Raw genomic sequence first — 19,765 nt, 5'->3', positions numbered from 1 at the left:
GTTATTTACGTTCATTTATTATAATACGAATACGTTTTATTGAAACGACACAACGGGAGAACATAAATATCTCTCTCTCTCTCTCTTTTTCTCTCATTTATATTTCCTATCGTTCTAAATCCAACGGTTAATTGAATAATAATAATAATAATTGATATTTCATTCATTAATATTTTTAAAAAAAAAGGATAAAATATTATATTTTTCGTTTAAAATTTATAACGAATTTTTCCATTTTATCAATTCAAAAATTATAATATAATAATAATAATAATATATATAATAATATATTATAATAATTATTATTATTAATTTATTATTATTTTATTTTTCTTTTTATATTATATATATATATGTCACGTGTGCTTTCTTTTTTTTTTTTTCATTTTTTTTTGTATTTAAATTCCATTTTTATTTCTCGTAGAACGATTTTTAAGATATTTTGTTCTCCGACGTGAGAGAAAAAGTTGAGTTAGAAAATCGTGAGAGACACGAGAAGGAGGAGGTGGAGGAGGAGGAGGAGAACAAGCAGGATGTTCACGTTGGGAACACGATAGAACGATGAAAAGGAGAGGTAAATCCGGAAAAACCTAAGATGTCTGGTCAAGATTTGGTACAAAGTAGTATGAGAGTGAGTGAGTGAGATAGAAAACATAGGATATGCTATAGGCACTCTTTCCTTTCCACCTATCTATCTCTTTCTTTCCACCACTTTACACCACTTTCCGTGAAGACTTTTTTCTTTTTTTTCTTTTCATTTTCCTTAGGAACTTTTTTCCAGAACCAACGGAAAGAAATCGTTGTTGTTGCTCGTAAACTCGAAGGAAACTTCTGTCCCTTTCTACTTTTTTTCATTTCTGTTTGACTTCGCGCGATTATATTTCTTTTTCTATTTTTCTTCTTCTTCTTTTTTTTTTTTTTATTCCATTAACAATAAGTCACGCTTGAGTTTTCTCCCCGAATAAAATCCTACATCAAGGTTATTGAAAATTCTATTTTCTCTTTCTCTCTCTCTATTTCTGTTAACGATTGAAAGTATATTTGAAATAAATTTTGAATGAATTTAAATTACCCAAGTATACACGCATAATCATCATCCCTTGGGTGATCAATTTTGTTAACATTTATTATGTACAAATTATCTTTCTTTAAGAACAAAAATCAAAATATTTTCCCACAACTGCAATAAAAATTGCGTAAGACGATTAGTAAAATTGAAATAATCCTAAAATATATATAATCGATTATTAAAAATCGACGATAAAAGAACGAGTAGGATTGATCCAATAAGTTAACAACATTTTTCGTATTGTGTATCAGAAAAAGAAGGGGACGGGGGGAGGGCGGGAATGGATGAAAAATCTGTAATAAAGTTCGAATGTTAATCCTCCTCCTCCTCCTGCGAAAAAAAAGAAAAAGAAAAAGAAAAAGAAAAAAAAAAAAAAAAAGAATCGATTATCGATATTGGATAAAAATTTGAAAAGGACCGGCGTAGTTCTGTCATTGAATAAGAATCCAAGTAAGAAGCCAGGAAGCTCGAGAAATTCGTCTAGTCAACGAAATTATTCACTCGGATCACAGAAAGCTTTCATTAGGAGTGTTGGCTACGACGTCAATAGCTTCTACTCCTTGATCGTCTAATCTATCACCGCTTTCGGTTTCACCGGCTTTGATCTCATAGTTGTTAACCGGATCCCCGTACTGACTTTGATAAAATTCTTCTCGCATCATGTGATTTAAGCTGCTGCATCGGAAGCAGAGGATTTCACGAAAGGGCTTGCGAAAGTCCCTGGTAAGTGTAACGTAAATAATTGGATTTAATAGACTGTTGCAATAGCCTAACCAAAGGAAAAGACTCGATAGAAATGTTGGTACAGCTTGTGGATCTGTTAAAAATGCCCTTATCAATGCCAAGACGAAAAATGGCAACCAACAGATGATGAATGCGCTCATTATGATACCCAGCGTTGTGCTGGCTTTACGTTCCTTTGCCAAATGGAACCTTAATTTTTTCTGATGAGGTGAATTGGTCACGCTGCACGTGCTACTCAAATGATTCCTTATCACCGTTGTTGGTTTTGACATCGTCGTTATCGACGGGGTCATCGTTGTCGTCGATGATGACAGTATTGGTTTCTGCAACATCGGACACTGCGACTCGTTGCTTTTACGTGGACCACCGGCGAAACATCTCACTGCATTACCGCTACACTGTAACATTGCAAACGAATAATAACATTTTTTTTTTCTCTTTTTATTTTCTCCTTCCAGATTTTCAGCGATTATGATTTCGTGTATCGTGTATTTAAGATATTTATTTAAAACTTTGCCTTTGTACGATTGTCGATTGAAAATAATTTGGAATTTTCTCAACAAACAACTTACGCCAATTTAGGCATCAATTATATTTTTTTTATATTATTGTTTCATATATCTTTTATTCAAATATGACTTTAACCTACCATATAAAAAACAAAACAAAAAAGAAATAGGTTGAATTTGGTTGAGCCTTAAAATATAATATACACTTTATTCTTTTTTATTTGAATATATATTTCGTAACGTTTAATAAAAGATCCTATCATCTATTCGAAATGTGAAAATGATGATTGAAATAAAAAACAGATGTGTATGAACGAATGGGTGTCAAGGTTTTATTATTAAAAAAATTAAGAAGGTCAGATCAACAAAGACGAATTTATATCGTGAGAGTTGGGTTTAGTAGTGACGAGCAAAAGCAACACAACGCACAACAAGCTTATGAATTCGGAATTACGTTACTCCCTTTGTGTTCCTAACGCATACACACGTGTATAATGTACGTCGATGTATTGTGAAATCACGAGGGAGATTCTGATGTAATACCAACGTTGCGATGATATATTATCGAATTTTGCACGTGTGTCCACATCTCGTATAACAAACCCAGGTGTCCATGTGTTCCGATTCGTTACGCATTTCTCCCTATCCACCCTATCATTTTTTTTCACGAATACAAAATACGAAAGTAAAATATTTTCATATTTTCGTTATTTAAAACGATCCATATCCGTTGACCACCATTACCATCACCACCACCCCACCCCCCTCCGCCCATTTCGCTGACACGGAAAATGACATCAAATTTTTGTCTAATCGATTTGACATTTTTATTAAAAGAGAGAGACAGAAAAAAAAGTGTTTCGTAAATAGTATTCAAAAATGATTTCACGTTAACCATTTGTATATTTATGCAGTGTACGTTGAAAATATCTACGAATGATTCGATAATAATAAGTATTAATATTTTTATAATAATACAAAATAATTTAATAATAATAATAATAAGTATTACTATAAAAAAATATTGTATTATGATTTTTAATTATGAAAAAAAAGGAACAAAATGATACTACACTCCTATTCGATATTTGGTATTTCTAAGAGAAATGTGAATTTTGTCAAATGTGTGTCAAGATGGGATAACAGGTGTAGGATATTAGAATTCTCGCATGATTCGTAGACAAGTGATAAAAATAGAATTACGATGATCCTACGGACTTTATCAAGCTGACCCCTCTCTCTCACTCTTTTTTCTTTCTATTTCTCTTTTTTTTTTTCTTTCTTTCTTTCTCACGATTTTCCTTCCTCTTTTTTCCACCACTTGACCCAAATCTTGACGAGATATGCGTCCTATCCCCCAAAGCAATTATTTTTCCTTTCGTTTCTTTCCCCCCCCCCCTATTCTATTCACTTTGGATCCTTGCAAGTACTCCTAGCTGTTAATGAGAAGATTTTACCGAAACCAAATTGACGATTTGATTAATCTACGTACGCCTTTATATACGATTTCGTTTTAATCTTATATATCAGATAGATTGAAATTAAAAATTAGTTTCTTTTTTTTTCTTTTTTTTCCATGAAATAATTATCATTAAATACGATTTTAAATGATTTACTAAGTATATATGCATAAAATATAATACGTTATAATAAGTTCGGTCAATAAATAATATAACGTTAATAATTTTGTAATATTTTATATTTTATTTTTCGATAATACTTTTTAGTAAATTTAAATCTGAATAAAACAACACTCGTATCTTATCTATTGACTATATATATATATATATTAAAAATGTTATTTAACAATATATTAAATTTAAAACGTTTATCTCGAATGACGTTTCTCGAAGGATCCTCTTAGAATTCTCTTTCTCAATAACGAGAATTTTAGATTACCACAAGAAGATTTAAAAAGATTCTTTATTTGTCATTCTCGTATAAGATTCAATATTTATTCTTCACCATACCATTTCTCTTTTCAACTACGTAATATATGTACTATAGGGTATTGCAGAGGAAAATAAGACGATTTGTATGACAACTACTGTAAGTAAATACATTGAAAAGTTATATAATATATATATATTATAGTAACAGAATCAAGGTGTTGAAAGATGAGGAAGAAAATGGAATAGACAAGAATAGATATAAGTGTGTGAGTGTTACATTTACATATATAGTATATTCTACGAGTATAATGTGTATCGTTTTTTAAAGACTTAACAATTGAATATTTTATCATATATATATATATATATATATAAAATATATGCATATATAATATTTATTCGAAAAGTATAATGTGTAACGTTCTCTAAGGACTTACGATTGATAATATCTTACCGGTTTATTATTTTCCCGCCTCTCGCCACGAGCTTTTGACCGTATCTACAACAAACGTTTTACGAATAATTTTCAAAAAGAATTTAGCTCTCGTGAAGATACGATTTCGCTACTGATACGATGCTGAATGACAATTTTATGATATGTGTAGTTACTTTTATATAATACATATATACATATACATGTATACATATATATGTATGTTTTGTATTTGTAGTTGAAGAGAGGAGGAAGGATTGAGAATGTACGAGGAGAGTGTTACGGGTGGAGGTTTCTCTAAACCACCCCCTACTACAAGGTTTACCTAGAGGCATGCTCTTGCATGCTAGAGAGATGATTGATGTATAAGCTACTAATTTTGCGAAGCTAATCCCCGAAGGGGAGTTGCGTAAATTAATTAGCTATACGACACGTAAAATCAGAATGAACCTATAAAACGAACTTAAAACGAGCACACCCTACGAATTAATAACACGTATAAGAAGAAATATGAATATATTATGCAATATGAATGACGTTTCATTTATTTTCATTGTCATTAAGGTATAATTTGTCAAGGTCAAATTCTTAAGATGATATTACAGCTTTATGATGTTACCCTTCTTAAAGATGATCTATCTATCTATCTATCTTTTTTCTTATATATATATTATGGGGTTTAATATTTCGATAGATAATTAACTCGAAGATTGTTTTATATGTTTAATGATAAATAGTTGCCATCTCTTTCTTCTCTCTCTCTTTATCTTTCGCAAAAGGGGGAGGGGGGGTGGATGGATGGATATCTTTCATTCTCTTGTTCGACGTATGACATTGATGTGATGTTCCATTGATACGAGGATCCTTTTAAAACCGACCGAAGGAATTGCTTCGGCTAGAATAATGGCGTTGTCACTTAACACGACGCTGATATAAATCGATGCTTCGTTGGTGTACACACCTGTTATGGTAATATATATGGCTGAGATATATGAGAGAAATGTTGAGAGAAAGTAAGAGAGAGAGAGAGAGAGAGAGAAAATGAGAAGCTTTGGTTATCGTTAAAATCCTCCGTCTTCATTTATGGTTGCTTGGGAAAAATTATACTTCTGTTATTATTATTATTTTTTTTCTTTTTTTTTACTTTCTTTTGGAGAAAATTCCATAAGCTCATCCACTCGTTATAAATACGCCGTTAAATGAGCTCAAATTTAATCGTAAATTTTTCTCTTCTCTTTCCTATTTATTTCTTTTCTTTTTCTCTTTTTTTCTTTATGCACAAACGCAATTCTCTCTCCGTGCATGCGGTAATTTGTTTTCCCTAATTTATTATTATTATTTAATTATATAAAATAATAAATGTTCTCGTATGTAATGCCGTGTTTGTAACTTTAAAATATTTTTAAATTTGATTAATATTTCGCGTAAAAGTGTCGAGAGAATAATATACGCGTTCAAAAAAAAAAAAAACAAGGAATGCATTAGGTGAAACGTACAACAATGGGATAGAAAAAAAGGATTAAAACAAAGAGAGAGAGAGAGAGAGGAGAAACTTTGTTACGTAATTTGTGCTTTTTTTTCTTGTTTTTTTTTTTTTCTACTAACTCTCTAAATTATATGATGACGTAACTTTGTCGTGACATCTAACTAACGACGACCGTGGTTGATTAACAACGTTGAAGTTAATATTATATAAGATGTAATTAAAAATTTGGAAAATTTCATTGTTATTAATAATTGTCCCTATCAACGAAATTATATTTTTATATTTACGTACACGAATATACACATTTTTCTATATAAAATAAATCGATTAGATTAAATTAATTGTATGTAAATAAAATCAATTTCAAATAAATAAATAAATATTTTTAAATAATAAATATTTTTTTATAATAATAAATAATAATTAAATAATTAATTAAAAATATATATAAATAAATATAAAAATATTTAAATATTTTTTTAATAATAATATTATAACTATTAAATTATATATATATGTATATATATGTGTGGGAAGAAATATTAAATGAAATATAATTAATTTATTGATTATAACAATTAGGGAAATATATTAAATACGTAGAATCAAATTTCGACGTTGGTTTAGATTTAATGATTAAAAATAAATAATTATTTGCGTAGGTACTTTAATGCGTTCGCGTGGTTTGCTTTTAGTAGTATACTTCTTCAACGTTCTATAATGGCCCACGGCGTTTAATCCTAATTCGGGGATCATTAAGTGCGTAATTAACAGGTACCTAGTACACAGTTTCCTCGCCCACGTTGTCGTTCGATCACCAGGTCGTTGATAATTGTCGTTAGTCGTACAAACAAGGACCGTTCTACCTAATCATCACTAAACATTCTCGATAATTTGAAATCGAATTTAACGTTAAAATCGAAATATATAATTGTAATATCCAAGAATAATATGTAATAATGTACAAAGTGTCATCAGGTATAATATTACAAAATTTATTATTTAAATATAAGTAATTATATATATATAAATTATTATAGTATTATATTCGAGTATGAAAACACTTGCCATTTGTTTTATGGATTTTTAAGTGTATTTAAAAAAAAACTTGTATTAACGATTATGGTCACTTTAAAATTTAATACATTGTAATATATTACTCGAGAGTGGAAACAATCGATTAGTATTATATCGTAGAATTTTAATTATTTCTTTTTTAACATTTCTCGTTAATTTTTGTTTTTTATTTTTTTTCAAAATTGTAAAATTACAAACCTAGGAACTTCAAGTTTATATTGTATACTATTGAATTTTTTATTCATTCGTGTGCATTATTTCCGAATGAATAAATTGAAAATGTTTCAGTAAGATTTGAGACACAGAAAAAATATATAAAATTATCATACTTATATTAAGTAAGTACTTACATATGTATATATGTATATATATAAAATATAATTCGACGAATTACTCTGCTTGAAAAATTTTCGTTTCGTTTGAATGTAAAAATATGCTTTTAAGTCATTTCTTGTTTTTTTTTTTTTTTTTCTATTTTCCTCGAGAAAAGAAATGTTAGAAAAATGCTTGAGCATGGGGTTTTCTCTTTTTCTCTCTCTTTTCCTCTTACTCTTTCGAAAAAATAAATCGACTATGTAAATTGTCTGCAAAGATTTTCTATCTCTTTCGCGATTCGTTTTAAAGTAGAAGAATGAGAATAAAAAGAAAGAAAGAAAGAAAGAAAGAAAGAAAGAAAGAAAATGAAAAAAAATAGAAGAAGAAAAAGAAAAAGACGACGAATAAGTAGAAAGAAAAGTATAATCTAAAGACCATTAGAACTCGATGAATAAAATATTCTTTGATAGATACTCAAAGTAACACTGTAGAAAAAAAAATTATATTTTACTGATATAATACATTTTTCTTCTTCTTCTTTTTGGATGAAACTTTACTTCGTTAAATTATACCTGCTGGATGATGATAATAATGAATAACGCGTGTAAATCGTAGGAAGTGTTAAAAAGAAATGAAAATTAAAAAAAAATAAAAAAAAAAAAAAACTGAGCCCTGAGAAAGAGAGAGAAAGAGAAAAAGTTAATTTACATTATAAAAAGATGTATATTATTACACTTTTATCTTAAGAGACGATCAAACAAAATTCTCGTTAACATTATTTCGAACGGGATATAGAAAGAAAAATTTATTCATAGTCAATCTTTGTGTTCTCTACAAAGATGCACGAAATAATCTAATATTTATCATTAAATATTCGTAATGTTGACAAATTATTAATATACAAAATATTAATGTATTATTTATTCGGATATAAGATATCAAATATTTTATTAAATATAAAAACAATATACTTCACTGTGTGTTATTTATTCAGATATATATAAAATATCAAATATTTTTGATTTTTGATAGAAAATACACAAGGATGTGTCTTATTTATTTAAATATATGATCAATGTTTATTTATTAATTATTATAAATCAATAATTTATTTATTTAAAAATATGATACAATCAAATATTCTATAATATCTTTCCTTTCATTTAAATTTAATTATTATCAAAAATAGTTTCCACAACTCAAAACAACATTATCGTGTATTATTTATTTTCTTATATATAATCAGCAACATTTCGATGTTATTAATTGGTCATTGAAATATCAAAATAACTTTTGTCATAGGATATTATCCGATAATAATGTTGCTAAATGCTTTACCATTACTTTTCTAAAAAGATAAGAGCTTCTTTTTCTATTATCGGTAAACATATCAAGCATACGTTTTTAAAAGGATTTCACGAGAATCTTTACGTTTCTTCTATAAAATACTACCATTTGAAACGAATGGTTGAGAAGAAGAAGAAGAAGAAGAAGAATGAGGAGGAGGAGGGTGGAGGGTGGAGATGGGGATAGGGATGGGGATGGGGAGGGGAGGAGAATTGTACTCATTCTCCCCATTTTTCTGAGATGATAGTAGTACTTGACAAATGGCGTTTTTCTTTACCGACGATGTACGTTTTCTAAAGCACTCAACGAAAGGCGAAGATCGAATCACCTAGAAGAGTAAAGTTAAAATACTGAAAAGGATGACGCATCTGTGACATCTGTGATGTTTCTCACAGTTCCCATGGTATAAAAAACAAAAAAATAATATGAATTTTTCTATTCCATATATAATAAACTTCCATTTTTTTTTTACAACAATTTTTATCTCGCAATAAATCATACTCGATCGTTTTGATAAATTAGACGTTAGAATTTTTCATAAGGGAAAAAAAAACAAAATAATAATAATAATAATAATAATAATAATAATACTGTATTATACTAATTAAAATCTAATTAATGATACATATTATTAATATACGAATTATTTCTAATTATTTATACAAATTGTCAACGATTATTGTATTACTTATCAACCCGGACATTCGTTTAATTTTACAATCGTTATATATAATTATACATGTGTTTTCTTTTAATTTTCTTTTCGAAGGATAAACGAAAAATGTGAAAGCTGTCAAAGGTGTAAAAACAATAAGATAAGAATAAGAATGTGTTGAACACACGTAATTGAGGAATTTGGATGATAAAGCAGCTGACGTCTTTGTTCCTATTTCCTCTAACCCCTCCCCCTCATTCTACCCCCTCATCCTACTACCCTCTTCAACCCACCGGTTCTCTCTTTATCACGAAATTCAACTCGTCCCTCCTGTTTTACTTAAAACTTAGGCTCCTTCCTTGTACGGTGTTATTCCTTACTACGCGTATCCTATTGTTCACAGTCCTCGTGTTCTGCTAGGATATAATTGGTGCTACGTTCCTAAATTGTCTCTTGTATTTCGTACCTTAAGGAGAAAGGATATGTATAATCCCGTTTAACGTTTGTAATCGTGGTGATATATCTCACCTTTATCTATCTATCTATCTATATATCTATCTATCTCTTACTGTCAACTTTAAGATAAGTTTATCTCAACGCGTAATTATTCTTACCCCCTGTTTTCCCCGGAGGGGGGGGTTTCTTTTCTCGTATTCTAATTTTTATACGAAACGAAAAGCAAAAATTAATACGAACAGAACATTTACCTTCCTGTAATATTTCTTTGTTTTTTTGTTTTGTTTTGTTTTGTTGGAAGTGTAGTGGAAATAAAATAGGCAATTATATGAACGAATATAAAAGGAAACATTAATTGAAAGAAAATAATTGTTATATCGTAAAGGAAGTAGTACACATTTTTATAGGAATTATACGGGAATACACTTTATACAAGGATTCAAGGAAGAAAAAGGATTACGACGCGAAGAAAAATGATAATAATATAGCAACCTACTGTGTTAAGTCGTAACATAGACAGCAACACCAATACCGTGGTTTCTTGTATAGTAGTAGTAGTAGAAATAGTAAAAAAAAAGAAACAAAAGTGAACGGGAAAGAAAGAGAAAAAAGCAAAAAAAAAACAGAAAGGTACAAGGAAGACGCCATAACGGATAAAGTTTCGACGACAAAAGAATTTCAGGCTTTAACGCAACACGTTCTCTCTCTTTTACACAAATACACACACACACACACATACACATAGACGTACGCGTAAGCCCAGGCACGAGAGAAACCTAACACCTAAATAAATATCTCCTTTGTGTGAATTCGAGAGAGTATTGGGAAATAAAAGGATTACAAACTTTTCAACGGAGAACAAATAATTACGACAAAAGATTTGAATCCACTACCACCACCACCACCACTACACCGCCCCCTTCCCCCCACCTCGAAGAAGAAGAAGAAGAGAGGAAAAAGTAAAATAGAAATATTAATTAACAAAAAAAAAAACATTTGGTTGAGCGTAAATTCAGGTTTTATATTACGTTCGACCAACGGTCTACTTTTACTACTTTCGTCCGAGTTAGTTCGTCGGCTATTACGTTGACTCGTACTACTCGCACTCGTCCGATTATTTCTTGACTTTTACTACTCAGGACTCGCGGCTGAATATGAATTGATTGTTACTACTTACGATGATCTAAAGTTTCTTTTTTTTTAATGGACCAAATATTTCTTTTTTTTTATTTATTATTCGACTGGATAATATTTCTTTATGGGTTATTAAATATTATATTAAATTATAGTATTATATAACAGATATATGATGCACATTAGAAGTGATATTTGATAGAGTAACTTATTTTATAATAAATATTATATTTTTCAACATTTTAATTGATTAATTTTCTCGGTTTTTAATTTGCCTATTCTTCTAATTCAATTTTTATATCTTTTTAAATTGTTCCCTTTTTCTCGTTTTTTTTTCTCAAAGAGTGTTGTAACATCGAAAGGAAAAGGGAAAAGGAACGAAACGGAAATAGCAAAACCCCTTTTCATTTGTGACAGGGATTAATAATATCTAACTTGGTTGTGGCAACGTATAAAACGAGTGTCTGTCTCTGCTTTTCCTTTTTCTCCCGTTTTATTTTTGTCCTTCTTCACGGAAACGAACTTTTTCCCCTCGTAGTTTTGTCGAGAGGAGGAAAATTACAATGGAAGCGTGCAAGGTGGATAACGAAAACTACCACCACTACCACCATCACCATCACAAATAAAATAAAAAAGAAAAGAAGCAAGAAAATAACGACAAATAAAATAATTTATATCTCAGAATTTTGCGTGTGTAGTAAAAATATTTTTATTACAAAAAAAGAAGAAGAAAAAAATAGAAATAAAAAACCGGAGAATAAAGTAAAAAACAGAATGAAGAAAAAGAAGAAGAAGAAGAAGAAGAAAACTGTAGGGAGGAATGAAAGAAAATAAGAAAGAATTCCAAAAAAAAAAGAAAACATAGAAAAAAGATAGAAATAAATAGATGATAATAAAAATGATCGATTTATACGTTCTCGTAGTACAAATTGACAGTGACAGCTGACAGTACATTCGACTATGTTCGTATAACTTAGAGAGCTTTAACTTGACGTTAAGTTGACGTTAGAGGGGTTTCCGTATTACCCATGACTCCTTTCAAACTCACCCTTATCTCTCTATCTCTCTCACTCTCACTCACTCTCTCTCATTCTCTCTTTATCTCTGAGTATTTGTCTCTCTTTCTTTCCTTGTATTATTACTTCCCAAATAATAGTGACGATCGTACACGTAGTAATAATGTAATAATAACTATGAAAGATAATGAGACGACGTAATAGCGTGTAAAATAAAAGGGTTGGAAAGGGTAGTTGAGAACAATGTCGTAAGACAGCAATTTTCTTGATGTTACGAGATAACTTTAAAAAGATGCTGGGGGTGGGGGAGGATGGAAAGAGAAAATTATTGTGACAAAATGAAATTGTATAATATGCTCAACGAAAGAAATATTATGATGATATTAATTATCATAATAAATGTTTTTAAATTGGAAAATATAACGCGTAGTTTTATTTGGAAAATAGTAATACGAGAAAATACGAACGTTTGGAATTTGGATTATGTATTAAAATAATAAATGTGATAAATATGTACCATATTTTTTTTTTTCTTATATACGTACGCGTATGTTTATGTTAGTTTTAATATTTCATATTTCTATTTATTCGAAATGTTATCAAGTTAACAATTTCATTTTAATTGAATTCCTGATAAATATTAATAAATACGTATAATCCCGTTCATATGATTTTCTATCGTATATAAATATTGTATATATATATATATATATTTTTGTAATTAATTAAAATTATGTTTATAACAAATCGTAATATTTAATATATAGTTATTGAACTATCAAAGATATTATTTCTCAATTATCGAAATTTCAATCATTTATATTATGCTAAATAGAAATGCATGTATACTATCAACATCGAATAATTAACTATTTCTAGATAATATTAATTAATATTCCAGTGATATATATATAATGTATTTTATATCTCCATTAAGATTTCACAATCAGTATTGCTATTTCAATAACTTTAATCTAGAAACTGTATATAATTTTCTATAATTAAATATTAAATATAAATAAATTTCTCAATGATTATGTGTGTGTGTATGTTCGAATTGTTGACAAAAGATTTCTTCTTTCAACGTTAATTGATTCTCATGACAAATATCTATTTTTTTTTAAATTATATCGAAAAAGTATGATTTCAAAGATACAATAGGAAAATTCTATCAGTCCGGTGCATCATACGAAATACGAGAACATCCGATATTTCTACTTGGAAGAGTCCGAAAACGAGCGAACAGTATAGTAAACGTTGGTTCGAAACGAATACCAAAACCGAAAAGGAAATTGCCAGAGTCTCGCTAGGATTGGATGAAATATTTCCGGTTAACGAAACTCGCATGATATTTCGTGACAGAACGTTCCCCCTTTTTTTTTATTTTTTATTTTTTTATTATTTTCTCCTTCGTTTCATTTTTCATGTTTTCTTTTTTTTATGCTATTCTATTGTGCATGCACTTTTTTCTCTTTTTCCTTCTACTCTCTCGTTGTTTATTTTGAAAGAAGAAAAACAAAAATATTCTTTTAGTTTCGACAGATGTTTTCTTTTATTTTTTTTTTTATACAAAACCATTGAAAATAATGATAGTTCTGTAGTAGTATTAATGTTTAAGTGTTAAATTGAATTATTTGTATTTAAAAAATCGTGACTAGAGTTATGCGGGACACCCTGTGTAATATAATAATATAAAATATGAGAGAAAAATGACAATTCTAGATTTTGTTTATAAATAAAATAAAAAAAGTATGAATTAATAATACAAAATAGAAATATATAAAACTAGGTCAAATGGAAGAACATTATTATTTTTGGTATGATAATAATACGATAGAGATAAATAATTTTCATTTACGTTAAATATAATTTTAATACGATACATACATACACAAATATCGTTATTTCAATTAATTTGAAATTAATGAAAATAGTTTGTTTGAAAACTAACGAGGCTGATAAATTAAGAGCGAAAGTTCATTCGAGTGAAATGCCTGTCTTGTTACGAAATTGTCTTTCTCTCTCTTTCTTTTTTTTTGTCTCTTTTTCTTTTTAAAATAATTTCAATAATTTCGTATAACTTTTCATCGTACTCTTTCATATAGACGTATAATATAGACTGCATAATATAAATGCAGTTATGGAAAAGGAACTTTAATATCAGAGATGATGGATACATACATACTTTCCTGCTTTCAAAGAAATATCCTAAATTCTCGCATTTCAATTGCAAGTAAGTGACTACTACTACTACTATAAAGTATATTGCTATAATTCGAATTCTATATTATACTTTTCTCGAAAATGTGGAAAATAGTAAATGGATGATAGTAATAAAGGGAATGAAAGATAAAAGAAAACAGATGGAAATACTAATGGAGATGAAATTAGTTTTATATAGTAATTACAGTTTAGTATTTAACTGTAAAAAGTTACAAGAGAGAAAGAGAGAGAGAGAGAGAGAGAGAGAGTAGAAATGAACTATTATGTAAAGTAACAGTTGGAAATAATGACTTTAAACTAAATAATGAGGATACTTAAGTTAATTCTATTAGAAATCTATGTCATTTCGAAGTTACACATTTATATATTTTTATAATACTATTATATATATATGAGTCTCTTATGTTACATTCGTATGTGTGTGTGTGTCATTTTAAAAAGGGTTACAAATACATAAGGAAATTATTTTGTTAATTAGAACAAAATATGTACACATCGTGAATGAATAGGATTTCAAATGATTGTTCAAAATCAATTTACACTCTTACGAGAAACGTTTTTCAATTAATATTTTTTTTTTCTTTTCTTTTCACGATAACATTAAAGTTATATAATAATAATATTGTCTCATTTGATTATTTAAAAAAGATGATTGACAATAATTAACAGTGTACATTCGTTATCGACGAGTGAACAATTAGTTTAAATCGATAAAAATTCGTTTCAATTAGTGGGAAAACAAACGAACGAGTAAAAGACAGACAGGCAGAGAGACAGAGACAGAGACAAAGAGTGAGAGAGAGAGGGAAAGAAAAAGAAAATAAAAGAGTTATAATAAAAAGAAAAGAAAAACGTTTTGTTAGTATGTTTTATTAAAACAACCGATTGACTTCAATATCGACGAACGACGCGTGATTGTTTTTAATTTGGATTCACCTGAGTGCTCCCACAACACTAAAGGTGTAATGGTGGTGATGGTGGTGGTTAGTTAGTCGTCGTCGTCTCTGTGCACTTTATTTCCCTTTTTTTTCTTCCTTCTCTTTCTCTTTCGTTTTACTTTATTTTCATAGATATTTTTTTTTCTTGTTCTATCTTTTTTTTATTTATTTTTTTTTCCATTATCGCGTACACGTGAGACTCGTATTATACCAAAGCGTGTATATGTGTAAGTATGTGTGAGTGTGTGTGTGTGTACGGGGGAGGGGTTGATGATAAGAGTTGGAATAGGGATGGCAATTCGGGGTTGGTACACTTTTTTTAAAGTCCAATAACTGTTTTGACGGCATAAAAGGAAATGGTACGAAGGATAAAAAAAAAGCGTTATGGGGGAGGGGAGGGTGGGGAGAGGGAGAGTTGTTGGCCGATGAATTTTACAATGATCGGATTGAATTCAGTATGGTAAGTTAAACACAAAGTGTAAAAACGAACGATCCCATCGTTTATTTCTCTCACTTGTTTTCTTTCTTTTTTATTTTTTTTTTCTCTCTCGCGTATGTATTATCCACATGTATATATGTATTAGTGTGTATACACTATGTATGCGAGTATACTTATGTAAGTATAAAGAGAGAATTAATGAAATCATAAAAAAAAGGAAATTAACAATAAAAAAATTGCTAAAAAAAAAAAAAAGAGAAAAGACGTAAAGAAAGAAAAAAGCAAGGAATGGAAGAAGAAATGAAGAAAGTAAGAAAGAAAGAAGGAAAGAAAGATCGGATTGCAGCTATTGCGAACGTAAAATGGCAATCGTGAGCCTTAATGGCACATCGTAAATTCTCTTTTTAAAACAGAAAGAGAGAGAAAGAAAGAGAGAAGGAAAGAGAGAGAGAGAGATAAAAAGAAAAAGTAAATAATATAAAGAGAAAGAAAGTGAGCCTGTTTTCTACGACTCCCGAAGCTTGCGGATTGCAGCCATTGCAAGTCCGTGCAATCAGAAAGAAAAAAAAAGGAAGAGAAAAAAACCCGTGAAGGTTTCTTTTATCGAATTACCCGAGATTTATACGTAGCCGTTCTCTCATTCGAAGAAACACGATTAACGTTCGAACGAGTTTTTCCACCTGCGTATAGAAACTCTTAGTAAAAACGTTTGAATTCTTAATACCAAGGCGTCTAATATACAGAAAGAGAGAGAGAGAGAGAGATAAAGAGAAAAATATAGTAAGTAGCAGAGCGTGTACCTATCATGCAATAGAAAAATAAAAAGGGAATACGAAAATACGAAGTGAAATAGAGAGTTAGGATCTAAGAAAAAGAATGATAGAAGTAAAGTGGTTGAATACGGGAGGGAAAGAGAAAGAGAGTATACCTAAGTGTATATTAAAAAGAGAGAGACAGAATAAGTAAGTGTATGAGAGAAAGAGAAAAAGATAGACGATGAATACAAGAGGGAAAGAAAAAGAAAGTATACTTAAGTGTGTGTAAAAAATAGAGACAGAATACGTAAGTGTATAAGAAAAAGAGAGATGATGAGAATACGAGAGAGAAAGAGAAAGAAAGTCTACCTAAGTGTGTGTGTGTGTGTAAAAAAGAGAGACACAGAATATGATGTGAGAATTTGAAAGTGTTTATGTAAGAGAGTGAAAGAAAGAGAGAAAGAGAAAGAGATATACCTAAGTGTATATTAAAAGAGAGAGACAGAATAAGTCGTGTATGAGAAAAGAGAAAAAGATAGACGATGAATACAAGAAGGAAGAAAAAGAAAGTATATTTAAGTGTTGTGTAAAAAAATAGAGACAGAATACGTAAGTGTATAAGAAAAAGATAGATGATGAGAATACGAGAGAAAAGAGAATAAAGTATACCTAAGTGTGTGTGTGTAAAAAGAGAGACACATAATGATGTGAGAATTTGAAAGTGTTTATGTAAGAGAGTGAAAGAAAGAGAGAAAGAGAAAGAGGGTATACCTAAGTGTATATTAAAAAGAGAGCGAGACAGAATAAGTAAGTGTATGAGAGAAAGAGAAAAAGATAGACGATGGAATACACGAAGGAAAGAAAAGAAGTATATTTAAGTGTGTGTAAAAAATAGAGACAGAATACGTAAGTTGTATAAGGAAAAGGAGATGATGACAATACGAGAGAGAAGAGAAGAAAGTGTGTGTAAAAAAGAGAGACACAGAATATGATGTGAGAATTTGAAAATGTTTATGTAAGAGAGTGAAAGAAAGAGTGAAATGGAAAACAGTTGGAAAGAAAGCTAAAGTAAAAGAGTGTGTGAATGTGTGTGAGAGAGAGAGAGAGATAGAAGTATATGATTTTGCATGTTATAGGTTGAACGGTTGTGCTGCAGGTGGTTTCGTCCATCGTTGGAAGTGGACGTGTTTTCAGTGAAATTTTCGATTCCATTGCGTGCAGTGTTACAAGGACGACGAAATGTCGATATTCCCTGGAGCTACTGTTTCCAATAGAGTTCATTTTGGGAATTGGAATGAAACGTAAAAAGAGAGAGAAAGGTTGCGGTGTATAGTATGACTTTAGATGAGATTAAATCGAGTTTCATGCATTCTCTATCTATCTATCTATCTATCTATCTATTTCTTTTTTTCTTTCTATTATTTTTAATTAATATCGTTTAAAGATAAAAAAAAATGGTATAATAAAAATATTCTTGATTGATTTAGAAGACGAGAAAATTTGACGCAACTATAATTAATTGCTCGACTATCGAATATCGTTTTCATAAATGAACAACGAAAATGACGTTATCTGGTCGCGTAATTATAGTGGAAACTTGTTCGAGACGAAAGAAATGATTAATTTCATTTTTCGTCTTCTTTTCTCTCCGTTCATTTTCATTTTCAATTTTTTTCCCCCACGAACGATCCTTTTGAATAAGTTGATATTATAATAAATATTATAATAGCGTTGATTGTGCAAAGAAAGAAAAAGTATTACGTTACATTGGTTACTTTGAATTTCTAGTATACGCGATAATTGATTAGATTCTCAGTAAGAAATCTTTTGAATGAGAAAGTGAAATAAGGTTATTAACAATTTGTTTATTATTACACGACTCTAATCCGATAGATTTATCATTGATATAAAAATAATAATCTTTATATTTTATTATTAGATTTATTTCTAAATATAATTGAATAACAATGAATTTAAAAAAAAAAAACAATATCAAAATGATTTTCATATTTACAAAGAAATAGTTAATAACAATATTATTATTAATTTCGTACGTTTCATTTAAATTTCGAGTATACGAAAATTAGTTTTTCATTTTCCATGGGAAATGTGTTAGAATGTTTTTACAAGTCTTTTGAGTGAGAAAGAAAATGATTGGAAGAACGGTCCTCCCCCCCCCTTTCAATTCTCATTGAAAGAAAAGAAAATCGTCGATTTGTAAATATCTTGGAATCCAAAAGGGAATACCTGTTCTCTTTCCGTTAGCAAGAAATGCAGCCTCTTGAGGATATTACTGCACTCGAGGATAAGGGTTTGAGGAATAATAAAACTTCAAGTGTAATTCGAGCGGATTTTTCGAATGGTATTATCAATAATCTTATTTTACAAACCAAGAGAATTAATTTTTTTATTTATTTTTTTGATTGAAATACTATTGTTAAAAAACGATTAAATCTTTCATTTAATAACCATAAGCAAACATCTCATCGAATTGATTTATTATACCCGATAATTTATCATCATCATTATTATTATATTTACGAATAATTTCAATTCGTTCCGTTTCAATTAAATATTCATTTTTATTCATCGTCTTGATTCTCCTTCCTTTATTGTCTTCCATTAGTAAACGTCACTAATCAAAGATAATAATCCTTTTCTTGGGGGGGGGAAACAAAAAAAAAAAGAAAAGGAAAGGAAAGAAAAATCACGATAATTAAATTGATCGATTCTATATTTAAATAATCAAAAGTAAATATCGTTTAAAGTGATTTATTATACCCGAGAGAATTCATCTCTCTATTATTGATTCTATTCATATTTGGTAACTACGTTTTTTTTTTTTTAATAAAAAATGAAATTTTTATTCATTTGTCAGAATTTTAATGGGATTTTGTATGTGTGTGTGTGTGTGTGTGTGTGTGTGTTTTCTTTATTCGATTGTTTATAATGGTTAAATGTCACTGATGATACATGTGATATATCATAATAGTATAAAGACAATGATAAAGTTGCTATTAAAAGTCCATTGGTTCATAAATGTTTCATGATACTTTTAAATATTTACATATACGTATCTACCGCAATCGATGTTTCCCCTTTTACACAAAGTAATTCTTCGATATCGTATCGTGTAAGATCCGATATTTGATATTTCAGAACTAACTATGTGTCTTACGTATATATTTGTACACATAAATAGTATATTTATACAAACTACAAGCCGTATGCTTGGAATACGTAAATTCAGAAATAACGAATCATGTATAAGAAAAAA

The 19,765-nt window shown here is 29.2% G+C and overlaps 1 protein-coding gene across 9 annotated transcripts in view; it reads right to left on the bottom strand.

Annotated features, from left to right (window-relative positions):
- Window positions 1–387: 387 nt before the first annotated feature.
- LOC122523004 (5-hydroxytryptamine receptor 1) overlaps window positions 388–19,765 on the bottom strand; it is a 99,596-nt gene continuing 80,218 nt past the window's right edge. For 8 of the 9 annotated variants that reach the window (XM_043644510.1, XM_043644507.1, XM_043644504.1 and 5 more), the window contains 2 exons: window positions 4,669–4,713; window positions 388–2,211 (listed from right to left, as the gene is read on the bottom strand). In XM_043644510.1, coding sequence (XP_043500445.1) covers window positions 1,576–2,211; window positions 4,669–4,713 — 681 coding nt within the window. In that variant the 3' untranslated portion in view covers window positions 388–1,575. The remainder of the gene's footprint in view (window positions 2,212–4,668; window positions 4,714–19,765) is intronic. The other variant, XM_043644511.1, reaches the window with a different exon arrangement.

Source organism: Polistes fuscatus, unplaced genomic scaffold (genome assembly GCF_010416935.1).
Source record: "Polistes fuscatus isolate 324 unplaced genomic scaffold, CU_Pfus_HIC Scaffold6, whole genome shotgun sequence".
In the NCBI taxonomy this organism is placed as follows: Eukaryota; Metazoa; Arthropoda; class Insecta; order Hymenoptera; family Vespidae; genus Polistes; species Polistes fuscatus.
The sequence above is the reverse complement of the archived record's forward strand: the minus strand, read 5'-3'. Positions and strand labels throughout refer to the sequence as shown.